The sequence below is a fragment of the Phycomyces blakesleeanus genome (genome assembly GCF_001638985.1).
Source record: "Phycomyces blakesleeanus NRRL 1555(-) unplaced genomic scaffold PHYBLscaffold_26, whole genome shotgun sequence".
In the NCBI taxonomy this organism is placed as follows: Eukaryota; Fungi; Mucoromycota; class Mucoromycetes; order Mucorales; family Phycomycetaceae; genus Phycomyces; species Phycomyces blakesleeanus.
The window spans coordinates 530,539-547,086 of NW_017265159.1; the positions used below are offsets into that span (position 1 = coordinate 530,539).

Genomic DNA, 16,548 nt, shown 5'->3' on the forward strand with positions numbered 1-16,548 from the left:
AATACCAATTTCATTTATGAAAGGACCCTGTCCAAATCTGTTTTAAATCAAATCAAATATATAAAACTCAAGGTTCTGTGGTTGTGATCCTTTAGAAATTGATTGCAACATTATTTCTGTTCCTCATCCCTCAAACTTCCTACTCTCCCCCTAGCCCCCCTCTCTCCTTGTACCATCCAACTCTCTTTCAATGTCCCAACTTTTTGGGTATATCCGGCCATACAGCCCTTCTTTCTTTTCTCTTTGGACTAATATCAAAATCTGAGAATGCTATTGCCAATACTGTTGTCTGCTTTGGACCTGCCAAAATAATAATAATAATAATAAAGACACTATATCTTTTGCAATTCATAATTGATTTCTGTTTCTAATACATTTGCTTCTCTTAAATTATCCTACATATATATACATACGGTGGAGGGAGGTTGTCAACCTGGGATCTTCTTGTGTTGCCGGATAAGAATACCGGTTCTGCATTTGATGATTGAATAAGAAACTTTCTGTAAATCAAGATAAAATCAAATATACATAAAAAGGAAATACAGGTGAGACAGAAAGAGAGAAAGGGGAAAAGTGTCAAGCAGGCTATCGTTGTTTTGAAGCAATAGACTTTAGAATGATATTCATCCATTTGTTATTTAATGTATTGATTTTATTGGAATAACAAAGCAAAAACATGTCTTTTCTTCTTGGTGAACGTTTTAATGCTTTAAAGAAGTGTATATCTTTTATTGCTAGAAATTTGTTTTCAATGTCTGTCTATTGTGAGTGTGAGTGTCAGAGTCATTAATCAATCTTATATATATTACAAGTTAGAAGAAAGAAAGGAACATTGCCACAAACAAGTTTTTAAGGTTATTTACTATATTGTTGTCGATGGTGCTGTTTCTTGATATACTTCTCTTGAATGAGGTTAGGATGAAAGAAACAATCTATATACACACACACGCACACACACACATATATATATATATATATATACAATATTTGAAAATTTGGACTTGATTCAAACAAAATAACCTTTTATTGATCTACATTGTAATGCATGTCCATCTAGTTCAAAATCTTGTTGATTAATTGATTGCTAGTAAGTAATGTCTGCAGATGTTTTGAATGTCCAATATATATATTGCAATTTTGTTTCTTATTATTATCATTATTTGAATAAAAGCTCATTGTGTTTTGATTGGTAAATCATGTCTTTATACAAGATTAATGTCAATGGCAATCTTCAAGCTTGAATTAGTTGACAAGTTTGATGTATGATCGTTTGAGATCTTTTTATTTTATTATTTTCGAGAATCGTAAAGATGTTGATTGTAATTAACATGATGTAAAAATTAAATATAAAAGAACAACAATTCAAAGGGGAAGAATAATAATAATAGACAATTAATGGTCGATCATTTTTGTCCCGTTTTTCTTTGATACATTGGATATTTATATATCTAATAGCATATTTGCTAGGCTGCGACATCTGATTTCAAGTCAGGGTTTTCTATCTCTTTTAAGCAACATCCCTTTGCTTTCTTTCTTTTTTTTTTTGGATTTTGGTTTGGTTTGGTTTGGTTTGGTTTGGTTAGGAGTAGTTGGTGTAAAGAGTCTTGTCACCATGTCTGTGTTGTCCTTCTGTGTCTCTCATATTCCCCCTTATTTCTTCCTCCTTTCTTCTCCTTTCTTTTCTTTTCTTTCTTTCAAGTATATTACCTCCCCTTTACCCTACACTACCCTACCCTACCCTACCCTCATTCGTTTCCTAATTGCTTTTTTTTTCTAATTCATTTCCTCTCATTACCATGTTGCGTACCATGGTAAATGTAGTATGATGACGCCACCTCCCTTTTTTTTTCCTTTTTTCCTTTTTATCATTATCATTATTCCTTTCTATTAGCATTGTCATTGTGCAGACTCATTCTAATGAGGTAACTAATACATATACAATATAAATTCCTAATCTCCCCTAAAAATAATAATATTCGGTTAAAGCATTTCTTCTGCCTGCCTGTCTATCTCCGTTCCCCTATAATATACTGTGATGTGATGTACTGTGATGTACTGTACTGTATGACACTGTATTATACTTTAGGATACTCTATATTATTGTTACTATTTATTCTTGGAGAGATTGATAGATAAAGAGAGAGATAGAGAGGGTGAGCTAGACAAGAAGCTATATATATATATAATGTATTTCATGCTTGACTTTTAATTATTTTCATTAAGAAACAAGAAATTTCTTTAATATATCCAAGGTCAATGCTCCCTACAAAAGAAGCAAAGAAGCAAAGAAAGGATCTAATTCTAAAGCACACGACGCCTATTTTTAGATGAAAGATATATAACAATTATACTAGTAGCTGCTAAAGATCATATCATTGTCTTTGTTTCTTTGGTATATTTCTTGTGAGAATAATGAATGGTTGACGCATATGAACAGACAGCAGAATATTTTTCAATTGTTTTAAGATTCTGTGTAATTCTTCTTCCTTTAATATACATTATATAATACATAATGGATATTTGGCTCTGTGGTAGTACACATATATGCTTTTTTTTAAAAATATATATATTTATACTCTTATTATTTGAAGTGCGATTCAAGTGACTGAACTGAATATCAGTTTACATATTTGAATTTATTATACATATTATCTTTGGGGTAAAATGGCTAAAGAAGGGTGTTTGAATTTGAATTGGTTGACTTGAAAGTAAGGAAAAACTAACAAGGATAAAACCAGCACTAATACTGATAATGGAAATATAGATATATAGAGAGGGGAAGGTAAGGAAGAATAGCCGATAATTAACAAGATAAGAATAAGAATAAGAATAAGAACCTACTTGACTTTACCTCACATCGCCTTACTTTGCTTTGCTTTACTTTGCTTTGCTTTACCCCACCTACTTGGTTATGTTAAATAAATAAATATTTATTTATTTATTTGAATTTCCTGCCTTTTATTCGTGACATTGGATTGATAAGAAGGGCGGCATCCAAACAAGGGAAAACAAAAGAAGGGGACCCTTAAGAAAAGAAAAAAAAAAGTATAAATATATGTTGTTTGAAATACCGCCACAATTATCTTGACCAGTGTATAGAAAATAAATAAGAATCTAGTCTAATTCTATTAAATCTTACATTGATATAATGATAGATTTACACTATGCCTTGTTTTTAATTTTTATTATATGTATTTAATAATAATAATAAAACACATAGGTCGTAACTATGGTAGTTCTTTACAGAATTAACCGATTCAAATTGTAGCAAGTTGAAATTTAGTCAACAAATACACATGAATACAAATACCTGAATTTACATACATAGATACATACATGTACATTACATATAAAGGAAATAGGGTTCCTTTTTGTATTTCTTAAGGGACAAAAGGAAACAAGGGACTCTTCCTTTATTCCTATTTTCCTCTGACTTGGTTTGAGTTCTTATATAAACTACTGTTGGTTTATTCAATGGTTTTCTTTTTTTCTTTTTCATCTTCATCTTCACCTTCTTCTTTACCTTTCTTTATATCCACCTACTTTTAATTCTTTTCTTAAAGAATAAAAATAAATAAATAAACAAACTTATATTATGAAGTTGACTATTTCTGCTCTTGTATTAGCCATTGCTGTCTCTGCTGTAGCTGCCTGTGATTGTAAAGCTGATGATCACACCTGTCTCAGCAAATGTGGTAAAGTACAATTGGAATAACAAAAATAGCAATAATATAGATTTACTCTCCACTAATAAAGCTCAACTTTTTTTTTATTTTATTTTATTATTAATATATAAATAGTTACGGATGCAAATAGCTGTATCACAGGTTGCAGAGATGACCAATGCTACCGTAATTGCGTTAACAATAAATGGTAAGTGCTACACATATACATGTACATGTACATGCATATATGTAAATATGCGATCTGCAACAAGAATCAGAAAAAATGAAAGAAAGAAAAATAACCAAAATATATATACATATATATATGTAAAAATCAAATCAAACACAGGCCAGCACCTTCAGGTTACCTTCACAGCGATGTCCTGACTGCCCCTGCCGCAACTACAGTCGCAGATGTTCATCCTGCCTTCCCGGGTGTCACTTCAAGTGGTACGACACTGAGAAATAATAATAAATATAAAAGCAGACAAGCAAACAAATCAGAAAATATTATCACTAATTATATAATTAGATATATATTATATTAATAATTGATAATCATAATACTAAATATTTTATTCTTTAAACAAATGTCATAAAGTGTTAGATTACTAACATACTAATCATGACTTTATTATGATGTAGCCGCACCAACTGCTTCCCAGGTCTCTGCTGCCAAGCCAAGTTTACCAGCTTCTGGCAAAAATGGAACCAGCAATGGCGGATCTCTCAATCACGTCCAATGGCCTCTCCTGGTCAGTGCATTAATGACAGCCGGCGTCTGGGCCGTAAGTCATTAAAAACCAAAACACCAACAACAACAACAAAAAAAAATACAAAACGCAAAAAGGGTCTCCAGAAAGACAAACTAAAGAGAGGATTAAAAAGAAAGGAGGAGGATATATTATCCGTTTTGTTCTATTAAAATATATATATATATATATATATATATATATATAATAATAATAATAAGACCATTTGAGTGGAATTTACCCTCATTTAGACCTTATTTATTTATTACCACTACTACTACTACTACTACTACTACTACTATTATTACTTATTATTATTTTACACTATTTATTTTATTTTATTCTTATTTTATTATTACTACTATTACTACTATTATTTTTACTATTTATATTTTACTTAGTTTATGTTATTTTAAAGAGCAAAAAAAAAATCCAATTCAATTCAATCAATCAAACCTGATTTAAGAAAAAATCAATTCCCACCTCTTTCTCTCCCTCTCCCTCTCTCTTTTTGGTTATTTTTATTATCAATTCTTATTAGCTTTTGCTTTTTAGCTGACTGTAGTTTTATTTATATTTATTCATTTGAGCTAATCTTTTTATTTTATTTTATTTACTTATCTTTTTTCCCTTTATTCAATAACAAATAAAAAAAATAATGGACATACTATCAGCCAACCTTACACCAATCGCGTCCAATGGTTTATAAAATGATTTATTCTAGTCCCATCCAACACGACAAATTATATACATACAAATGTACATATATAAAAAAATGACTTTGATAATCAAATCCCCGCCAAATATACACACACATTTACATACCAAAAACATTACGCACTATACGCTACAGACAGACACACACACATATGCAGGTACACACACACACACACACATATTTGTGTATATATAGAGAGAGAAAGGGAGATAAAGTCCAAATTGAGTTTTTTTCAAATTTTTTTTTGATCTTAATAGGAAAAAGGATTGAAAATTCTTTACATATATATTTTTTTAAATAAAAAAGATCTTCCTCTTTTTTTTTTCTATATATATTAATATAATTATATATATATATATTACTACTATTCTTATTTTATTTCTTATACCTTTTGCACTTTTGCCTTTTTGCTTTCTCGCCTTTTTGCCTGCTAAAATATTTAAAATACACAGTAAAAGCAAACTCACATCAATCTAGGCCAGGAATATATAATATATATTCCTATATATATATATATATATATATACAAAAGACACACAGACACATAGAAATATTCAAGTAAATAAATATATATATTATTTTTACAATGGAGTCCTACCTGTCCAACATAGACACCTACCTCCAACAACAACAACAGCAACAAGAAGCTGCCGAAAACTCTAACTTTCACCAACAAACCTGGTCAGCCCAACCAGACTCCTTTACGTCCTTTCTCCAACAACCGCACTTCCCCTCGGCTGCAGCCTACCCAACACCTACATCAGGACTAGGACCAGGTCAAGGACAAGGACAAGGGCCTGCTCCTGCATCTGCACCTGTGCCTGCACTCGACAGCAATGGCCAACCAATCAAAATACGCAAGAAGCCCGGACGCAAGCCAAACCCTGCCTCGCCTGCCCTTCGCAAGGCCCAAAACAGAGCAGCCCAGCGAGCATTCCGAGAACGCAAAGAACGGCATCTGCGTGATCTCGAAAACACAATCAGGACCCTGAGAGAACTACGCCAGGCTAATCTAAAACAACACCGCCAAACAAAAAAAGAACTCGATGCAACAAAGGCCGAGAACTGGTATCTCAAAGGTGTCGTTCTTACTCTCCAATTCATCTGTCTCCATAACAACATCAAGATCCCAACTCACTCGCCTTATCTGACCGAAGAAGCCCTCGAAGACATTGCCAAGACTGCCCCTCATGCCATCGAAGCCTATGTGAATGCATACACTCACAACAACCAGCAACTCAAACCAACAATGGCATCCCACTTTGCAAACACAATTCACGACGAAGACGAAGACGAAGACGAAGGTCATGATGTCCTCGAAAATCCAATGTCCCACGACAGTAATCAATACGCAAACGACGATAGCGAAACAACCACCGGAGAAAACCAGTATGACCAGCCGACTGACAACCGTAGCATGTCTGCCAGAGCTGCCAGCGAAGAAGCAACAAACATAGCCTGTCGCATGGCGTCACCTTCAGCCTGGTCTAACACAAGTGAAGCCGATGACAACCACCGACGTGAGCCATCAATGTCAACCGACTACTCAAGCGTAAAATTAGAACAGCTCGAAGACCAAGTCAACTGGCAGGATCGGAGCATCCAAAACGATAATGATGATGATAATCACAATCACAACAACAGTAACAATCCATTCCAACCACATCCCTCTAGTCTGAGTGCTATTCAACGCATTCGTCTTCAATTGAGAGTCCAGTCAAGTCTGACAGCAATTGGCAATTCAGCTGCCCGCCTCCAGCCCACAATACTCCAACTGGCCATTCCTCACGATCCTCGAATCGATCTCTTGCCCACACCTCACATGCGAGACCGAATGATCATATTTAGGGACATTATGGACTATGACAGATGCTTCGCAATGCTGTTGAATGGAGCTGTGCATCACGGTGGAGATCCCACAATGAGTGAAAGCTGGGAGCTGCCACCAGAGTTCTTTAGCGAGTTTTGGTATTTGTGTATCAATTATGATATCAAGGTGACAAACAACTGGCGCCGTGTCAAGGGTCTACCAGACATTGCAGCCGGGCCCAAAGAGGATGAGATTATGGACATGGGCCTCAGCATGGCGAATACTCAGGGTGGTGGTATTGGAAGTGGTGGATGGTCTGATCAAATGATGGCTCAAATGACAAGCGAAATGCCTAGTTTGCTTCCAGTAGGAAACATACCGCAATCTTATGCACGCTATGTACAGCCACAACATCAACAACAACAACAACAACAACAACAACAATTTGAAATATTTGACCAATTGATGCAGTCTCCATCAGGTAAATACCTACACATATACAATTATCATTTTCTTGAGCATATCTCTTATCTATTGGCTGTTGTTATATATATACTTATTTATTTATTTACTTATTTTACTTTTAAAGCAAACATGGGGTCAATGTCAGGTAATCGATGAATGAGAGAAGGAAAGAAAGAAAGAGAAAGAACAAGCGAATGAACGAATGAACGAATGAATGGACAAACAAACAACCGAACGAATGAACGAAAGCGAAAGAAAGTGTATATGTATGTATATGTATGTGTGAATAAGAAAATAGCACAAAAAAAAAGAACAATTAGTGAGAGCATAATATATATGTAAAACACACATACACACATACATACATAGATACATACATACATATATACACAAGCAAAATTATATTATGTGAATAGTTCGGCCACTACCTACTTTAATCCCTTCATTCACCCATTCATTCAGTTACTCATTCAATCATTCACTCACTTACTCACTCACTCACTCATTCATTCACTCATTTATTCATTCCATTCCACCTTATTCTTTTATTTTATTCTTCCCCTGCCAACCTCTTTTCATATTGTAAACTTTGTAAATATGCTAGACATTCTCTCTATGTATCCAAATAACAAAACAAATACATACATCTACAAAAACACATACAAAACTTTCACATTCTTTTGTTTTGTTTTTTGTTTTAATATATATATATATATATTATGCCAATTCTACACTGCCTTTGACAGCTAAATTTCCTTCATGATTTACAACCCACAACTCATAAATTTTGGGATCTGAAGCTGATTCACGACCACAGAGAGTCAAGGGTTGGTTGACATACAAGGGAAGCAGACATTTGTATCGAAACAACCGGAACTTTGGCTTTTGATCCAAGGATTGAATGTGGGACGTCAATAGACCCATCATAAGAGTACTGCTGAGTGGTCCATGAACTAGACAGGCAGGATGATGTTCCTGAGTCGTAGCATATGTATGATCAAAGTGGATCATGTGTGAGTTGAAGGTGAGTGCTGAATACCGAAACAAGAGGATAGACGAAGGTGTCATTGTTCTAGAAAAACTAGGTTTCTTATTAGCTAACAAAAGAAAAGAAAAAAAAATGCCCATCCCAACAAATACATGCGTAAGTAAAGTACACCCACACCTGTAATACACATTTTTCTATATGTTTAAATCTTACATCGAATGCTACGTGTTGGGCCTGAGGAAATACTTTGATCTGTAAGGTACACCAATGACCTTTCTTCTTTCATAGACCATCCCTGATTATTAGAAATATTCTTTCCAAGATGCACAAACACAGATTCTCCCACACGCCCTTGCTGCCGGTACTCTGCCTTGTCCAGGGTTGTGGCCATGGTTACCTGTTGGCCTGCCCTGAGTGGATTTTCTGTATTCCACACCAAGGTTGCTCCGGCCCACATGCGCTGAACAAACGGAGGTGGGGGAAAGAAGTCGGTTTCATAACCATCCAAAGCAAGGTCATCTTCAGGTGTACGCGGAGGAAAATAGACGTGATGCCAGGTGGGAGGAATCTCGGTGTCAGAGGCAGGAAGAACGGCATGACGATAGGGTACGGTTTGGTCGTTTAGTGTGTTGGCCAACAGATTCAAAGGAGAGGCGATCAGAGTGTCGTGAGTGAGGATCTTTTTGGACTCCATCTCTGTCCGCCATCTATCTAAAACCGACCCATTTGAAGATGTCAACCAACGTACAATTGGAACCTAGATTGAAATTAATGAATCTTTTTTTAAAAAAATAAAATAAAGAAAAAGCTTATTTTGTTTCTGTTGTAATTACATTCAGTTTGGCCTTTTGAGTAACCAAGACACTCTTGAAAAGAAGTCGTCTGTTAGAAATGAGCATTTGTAGATTTGCAAAGACAAGTAATTCCTTAATCGCTTCAAATATTTGTGACATTCATTCCACTCCGCCTTCATCGTTTCAAGAAATGTAGTGACTCCAAACGCCCAAGGGGTTAAAAGAAAACTTCTGGACTTTTAGGTAAATATAGAGTCTTTTGAAAATCGAAAATCGAAAAAAACCCCCAAGAAACATCGTTTTGGACCCTTTCATTCATTCTTTCTTCTAACTGATACCAATACGTTTATGTATGTATGTGTATGTACATGGACACACATATAGACATACATATATACCTGCAAAGCATATAAATTATTCACTATTATTATTATTATTATTATTATGATTAATTAGGAATATAAATCTATTACTTGTGCAGCCCTTTATTGTTTAAAGCTTTGTATATACATACATGGTTCTTCTTCTTTACTAGAACGAAATTCTACATTAGTTACCTAAAGCAAAAAGAAAATCGGCACAATAGCCATATTTTCTAAGTATTTGTGGATTTATATTGGCTCTTTTGAATTGTATCCTGAACATGATTTATTATATAGATACATGTCAAAATTGAAAGTAAAGAAATAAAAACAAAAGATAGTTTTTTGAGTAATAGTAATAATGATAAGATAGGACAATACAATACTGTGAAGGTGTATGTCAGTGAGTGAAAGATAGAGATTCGACATGTGTGGTAATTTGGGCTTGTTACCTTGCGTGACTGCTATTCTTACATTCTCCCTCGAAATGCAAGACAAACACAGACACACTCGCACACATTACATACTTAAAAAAATATATACATATACATATACATATACATATACATATACATATATAATATAATATAATATAATATAATATAATATAATATAATAAATACATACATACATATATACATACAACCTCTCTGCATTGACAAGTATGATGTCCTCCATGTTCTCGCGCACTCCATTCACTCGTCGAATTGTCTCCACGCGACGTGCCTACTCTACCTCCTCATCGGGTGGTGCACGTGCATTCTATTACCAGTACGGCACTCCTCTAGTCAAATGTACAGTCCTGGCATCCGCTACAACTATGGGCTGGCAGTTGCTGTGGCAGCATCTCGAATATCAGGAATACAGAGACGCTGCAGAAAGTCAATTATCTACACTTGAGCAAAGAATCAAGACTTTAGAAGAAGAACGTTTGTCTTCTGCATAAAAAAAAGCAAAAAATAAGTAAATAAATAAATAAATTTATATACATATACATATACATATAAATATAAATATAAATAAATCCAAGACAAGACAAGATAAACATTGTCATATTGATTGCTGAATTCAATTAGATTAAATATAAAGAGGTAAAAAAGAAAAAGAAAATTGTAACAAAATACTTGGCAATGTCTTTAGGTTACTACTTTACTTGATACATAATAATAGTTAATGGATAAAATAAATAAAAAAAGATCATTTTGTAAAATAATAGTAATAATAATAATAATCCTATAAATGGAAATTGTACAAACTTGTTTAGCTATAAACAGTGTCCAGTGCACGTTCCTTTTTATAAAATCTATTAACTTTTCTTTTTTCTTTTTTCTTTCTACCTTTTCTTTTATCAGCCTTACTGTCTTGTTGGCTTGCTGGCTTGCTGGCTTACTGTCTGTATTTCTGTCTTTCTAACACGTTAATTAAACTTTCATTTCATTTTATATATTTTTATATATATATTTAAACAGCCTACACAATTATTCAAGTCCTATAATTTTCCCTTTATTCATCCCTAAAAAAAAACCATTGAATCGCCTTTCTTGGTCTTTTATATATCTATATCTATATCTATATCTATATCTATAAACACATTTATACATATATTATTACTATTGTTATTAGTAGTCAAAGAAAGAGAAAGAAAGAAAGCTAAAATTGTAAGACTTATATATATGTATATATATATATGTATATATAATTATGTGTATATAGGTACACATATTCACTATTCTTCTTTTACTTGTACACCAACACAATTGACTGCAGCACATTAAAAGCCATTGATTCAATCATTTAGATTTCCATTAATCTTCCTCATCATCCCCTTCTCCTGTAAACCCTTTATCATTACAAAGAAAGAAAGAAACCAAGAACCATGGCATCTCTCATTGACATTATGCGGAAACGTGAGCTTCAACTAAATAATAATAATAATAATAATAATAATAATAATAATAATAATAATAATATTCATACACACATACTCCAAGGCGCTTTTATATGCTTTGTGGACTTACGGTTATTTAAATACACGCCTTTATATATGTATATATACATATATTCTCTTTTTCTTTCATTCTTTCATTCCAGGCCTCTTGGACACCATTCGATCCATTCAACCTCCAGGAAAATGGAAGATTGTGGTTGTAGATTCCAGAAGTTATCAAATTCTCAGTGCAGCTTGCAACATAGACGATATTCTAGAAATGAACGTAAGGCCAATTGTTTATATTTATTGTTTTTGGATTGCCTTTTGAGAGAAAAGATAATAATGATAATAAGAGACTTGTTAAACGCATTGATATACTCAATATAATGATATGGTTTATGTAGGTTATGAGTAAGTCAATAAATACACAAGTTAGCTTTACATCAATTATACATTATCCACACGGCAAAATACAAGTATAATTTACAGCTCATCCTTGCTTATTATTCGTTTAAATGAAAAGCATTAAACAATATTAATAACAACATATAACATATAATCATAGCCGTGGAAAACATTGAGAAATCCAGAACCCACTATGCAACAAACGAAGCAATTTATTTCCTCACGCCATGCCAAGAATCTATACTTCGCCTGGTGGATGATTTTAGAGATCACAGAAATCCTCAATACAAGGCTGCTCATGTTCATTTCACAAGTGGTATGTAATATATATATGTATATATGTATATATGTATGTCAATAAATAAACAATGAGCTTCTTTAATATATAGGCCTGGATGACATGATGTTTAGAGACCTCAATCAACGCCTAAAGTCAACCGGTGCTTCCGAGTACATTCTTTGTCTAAAGGAAATGTATGTTGATTTTATGGGTAAGGTTCATTCATTTTTAATCGTTGTTTGTGTTTGTCTTAGTTTGGTTTGTTCTTACGCACAAGCCAAATGTTTGTTGTTGTTGTTGTCTTTTGGTTCATTTGTTTGTTGAAAACTAGTGGTTGAATCTGCCGTATTTACGGTCGAACCTGTCACGAGCTTCTTCTCGATCTTTGGCACCGACCCACGCTCACACCCCGAAGATTCTATTCGAGTCACAGCCAAGCAGCTTTTGTCAGTCTGTGCCACACTCGGAGAAGATCCCATCATTCGGTATCAAACACCACCACCACCACCACCACCATCACAATCACCAACCGATGGCCTTTTACCGCAACAAGGATCAGCCACACGCTCACTTGCGACTATCCTTCAAAAAGAAATGGATGATTTTTGTCGTATCAGTCCAAATTTCCCTGTAAGTAAACATTTGTAATATCTTGTGTATATATATAAAGAGATGTGAAGGGAGGCTTTTCCCATAAGATACTAGTGCCAATTAAGAGGAATGCCTTTTATTTTGTTTTTATTTTTTGCTTGCTTATGTATTTATTTATGCATCTAATGTAATGCATGTATGTATGTATGTATTTGGGTGTTTATGTATGCACGGATGTATATTATGCGCTTGTTTGATTTCTGCTTTAGCCTGCTCGTAACCCTCCTCAACCACGCGCTACTTTGCTAATCCTTGATCGTTCTATCGACCCAATGGCTCCGTTGTTACACGAATTTACATATCAAGCAATGATTAATGATCTTTTGCCAGTCGAACCATCAGAATCTAAAAACGGTATCAAATACACCCATGAATATAACCAAGAAGATGGAACTATGGCTACTATGGACGTAATATTGAATGAGGAAGATGCTGTGTACCGCTCTGTACGTCACCAACATATTGCAGAGTGTACTGAGAATCTTGTCAGAGATTTCAAAAAGTTCTTAGAAGATCACAAAGCAACCTCTCAAGCCGGGTAAGACAAATGTCTTTTCTTTCTTTTTTTTTTTGAGTTTTTTTTTCTATGTTTTGACAAGTGGTTTGAAGAATATTTTCTAACCCATACACACATACATACATGCATATATTTAAAATAGGGATCGTCAAGATGCTCCAAGAGACACAACCAAAAACCTCAAGGATATGAAGGAAATGATTACCAACATCCCCAAATTTCAAGACATGAAGGCTAAAGTAAGATAATATAAATTAAACCTAGTTGATCCATAATATCAAATTTCAATAATAATAATAATAATAATAATAATCTTAACTTCTTATTTGTTCATTTTACTAGTACTCTGCTCATATTAGTATTGCTCAAGAGTGTATGTCTCGCTTTGAACAACAAAAGCTAAACTCTGTTGGAAATCTGGAGCAGGTAATAAGCGGTGTTTTCTTTATTTGATTATTTATTTGGGATTTTATATTATTGATCCATTATTTTTTTAATTATTTTCTGGATTATAACGACAGAACATGGCTACTGGAGAAACTCCTTCTGGAAACACGCCAAAAACAATAGTCTTGGATATGGTACCTCTTTTGGACGATCCTCATGTCAGGTATGTGTGTGTGTGTGTATGTGCTTCAAGATGCGTTCTTCTTAGTTTTTATATATTTAATCTGGGTTTTTATTAGCCCTGTGGATAAAGCACGTCTGTTGATGCTGTACATCCTTTACAAAGATGGAAACCTATATGATGATGACAAACGAAAGTTGCTCGAGCACGCTCGCCTTCCTATCGACTTGCGTGAAGCAGTAAACAACTTATCTCTTTTGGGTATCAAGGTGTCCAGAGATCGTAAATTGAAAGAGAAGGGACGAAAGAAAGAGAAGAGAAGACGTGATTCCCGCGACGCACCTTTTGAATTGTCGCGCTACATACCAAATGTGAAGAGAATTATGGATGTAAGTACTGGATTTGTGTACAAAGAAAATAATACTAATGGTTTATGTTGTTATTGTTGGTGTATTTAGTCACAGTTATCGAATACACTCGAGGCATCTCAGTTTGCATACACACGTCAGTCTGATATTGAACATACCGAAGAAGCCAATGGAGCCCCTCATTCTGCAATTCCTGCTAGTGGCATATCACTCCGCACTACCAAACCAACATGGAATAAAAAGGGAGGAAATGGAGCCGTATGTAACCTTCTTCTTTTTCTTCTTCATCTTCTTCTTTGCAGAACAAGTTTTCTATCCAACGCAACCCTAATCCTTATCTAATGCACCTTTATTTCAGGGACAGCCTTTTGGAGCTTCACGTGCAAAGTTAATTGTGGTTGTTTTGGGTGGCATGACACATTCAGAAATCAGATCGGCTTATGAGCTGGCTGAATTGCACGATCGCGATATTTATGTCGGTAAGAACTAAAACAAGAGAAGGAGATACAAATAAGATACAATAGCATGTAGATGCTGTATACAGACACACAGATTATATTCTATTCTACCTTATCCTATTAAAATACAATCTAAACAACCCAATATATCTATACTTTTGTGTGTAGGAACCACCGAGATTTTAAAGCCTTCCAAATTTGTGGAAAACCTTAGTAGGCTGCGTCAACCTATCCCTGCTGCCCGACCTATAATTGCACCTTATGTGGCCCCACCTCCCGTCCAGGAACCTCACAAAATCCCAAAAATTTCCAATCTCATACCTCATATCAACCACACCACAAGTTCTCTTTCCAGTGTCAGTCTGAATAGCCCAAGTATAAAAAGCGGAACTAGTGGCCAAAGCACACCAGATAAACCAGAAGAAAAGAAGAAGAAGAGAGGATTGAAGAAGCTGTTTGGTTAAGAAGTACAAGAAAATGGAAAGAAAAATAATAAAAAGGGTTTGTGTTTGATGTACATGAATACACATAAAAATATCTTACTCTAAACGTATATAACTTATTCGATTATACAAGACAAATGCAAAAGCTTTTTATTACAGAGTAACATGTGTTACTGGTACGCATCTAAAGTAATGGCACAATAGAATGGCTGGGACTATATAGTGCACTGTTGCGGCACGTTTGACTTTTGGATAAAAGCTGGTGCACCAAGGGAAAAAACAAGATGCAATACTTCCGTCATAGTGTAAATCTAATGACTTTTGATCTTGAAAACATAAAGCGTGAGGAGCTAGTACAACGGAATAGATAATTGAAGAAATATATATTTCAAATAAGTTACTGTCGACGGCACCTTTTCCAAACAGAGTGAGGTATACTGTAATAAGTTGGACTTAGTAAACTGCTCGTAACTTTGGTAGACTTGATGGTATCAAATTACTCGGCTGCTACTCAACACATAAGAAAATGACTGTCATTATTATCACATAGAAAATGCTTTTGAGAGATTGCTAAATGTGTTTAGTAATTATCTTTGTTTCTTGAATAGTGAAGTTATATATAGGAAGAATCTAACAAAGTGTGTAATCTAGCGACCACTGGCTCTTTATAAGCCCATAAAATTGACCTGCTTTTATTCTTCCGGGCTATATTGTGAACATATAAGTACACACTAATCCTGTCGACTTTACAGTTAAATAGGGACTGGATCATTTTAAAGCGTTCACCTACTGTTACTTTTGAGTTGCCTACTTCTTTATATACAGTAGCTTGCAGAGATAAGTGTCCTGTTATCTAGCATCCCAGCAAAAGTCTCTATAATATTAATTTGTAAAATAAGCCTCCTCGCTACTTTCTCTCTGTTTACCTTATAATTGCTTCTTTGGCCCTTCATATTTTATATTTCTTTACTATTATCCCCCTTTTTTTTATATTTTTCTTACAACTTATATTGGTGACTAACAATATCACAAGTCCACTTGGCTAAAGACATTCAGTAATCAAATTAATTTAACTTATCTACGATATTGTATAGGTTTATTTGTGTGTACATAGGGTAGCATAATCAGAGGGAAAAAAAACATATCTTTCAATTTGATCAACTACTTACAGCTTATAAAAATCTATAGTAATAAGTCTATATTTTTCATACCTGTCAAGTATTTGACATCTGTCTACCCTCATATAGTCTTTAAATGTTTGTCTTTTTCTAATCTTTGTATTAGATTATATTGATTTGTTTTAACTCCCCTCAACAGAAAACAATTTTGTAGAAAAGTATACCCCAAAGTTAAGTAGCTGTGTGAATTGTGTTT

At 34.2% G+C, this 16,548-nt stretch overlaps 4 protein-coding genes across 4 annotated transcripts; 3 read left to right on the top strand and 1 right to left on the bottom strand.

The window, feature by feature from the left end:
• Positions 1-3,595: 3,595 nt before the first annotated feature.
• Positions 3,596-4,833, top strand: PHYBLDRAFT_173659 (hypothetical protein; the record flags this gene model as incomplete). The annotated part of the gene is made up of 5 exons (XM_018437080.1): positions 3,596-3,695; positions 3,801-3,873; positions 4,015-4,115; positions 4,311-4,453; positions 4,819-4,833. The coding sequence occupies 5 exons, from the start codon at positions 3,596-3,598 to the stop codon at positions 4,831-4,833; spliced, it is 432 nt and encodes a 143-aa protein (XP_018286208.1).
• A 1,203-nt stretch (positions 4,834-6,036) lies between these two features.
• Positions 6,037-6,213, top strand: PHYBLDRAFT_104254 (basic-leucine zipper transcription factor; the record flags this gene model as incomplete). Its single annotated transcript, XM_018427834.1, has 1 exon — positions 6,037-6,213. A coding segment is annotated over one exon (177 nt), but the record flags the coding sequence as incomplete, so codon positions are not given.
• Positions 6,214-8,127: 1,914 nt separating this feature from the next.
• Positions 8,128-9,351, bottom strand: PHYBLDRAFT_150834 (hypothetical protein; the record flags this gene model as incomplete). Its single annotated transcript, XM_018432554.1, has 3 exons — positions 8,128-8,507; positions 8,612-9,155; positions 9,232-9,351. 3 exons carry the CDS (start codon positions 9,349-9,351, stop codon positions 8,128-8,130), a joined length of 1,044 nt encoding a protein of 347 aa, XP_018286210.1.
• A 1,541-nt stretch (positions 9,352-10,892) lies between these two features.
• On the top strand, positions 10,893-15,568 carry PHYBLDRAFT_188836 (hypothetical protein). The gene is made up of 15 exons (XM_018439569.1): positions 10,893-11,461; positions 11,646-11,767; positions 11,889-11,895; positions 12,050-12,205; positions 12,279-12,380; positions 12,501-12,799; positions 13,030-13,358; positions 13,480-13,576; positions 13,680-13,763; positions 13,859-13,947; positions 14,024-14,294; positions 14,364-14,531; positions 14,632-14,752; positions 14,900-15,232; positions 15,308-15,568. The coding sequence occupies exons 1-14, from the start codon at positions 11,431-11,433 to the stop codon at positions 15,193-15,195; spliced, it is 2,172 nt and encodes a 723-aa protein (XP_018286211.1). The 5' UTR covers positions 10,893-11,430; the 3' UTR covers positions 15,196-15,232; positions 15,308-15,568.
• Positions 15,569-16,548: the final 980 nt, after the last annotated feature.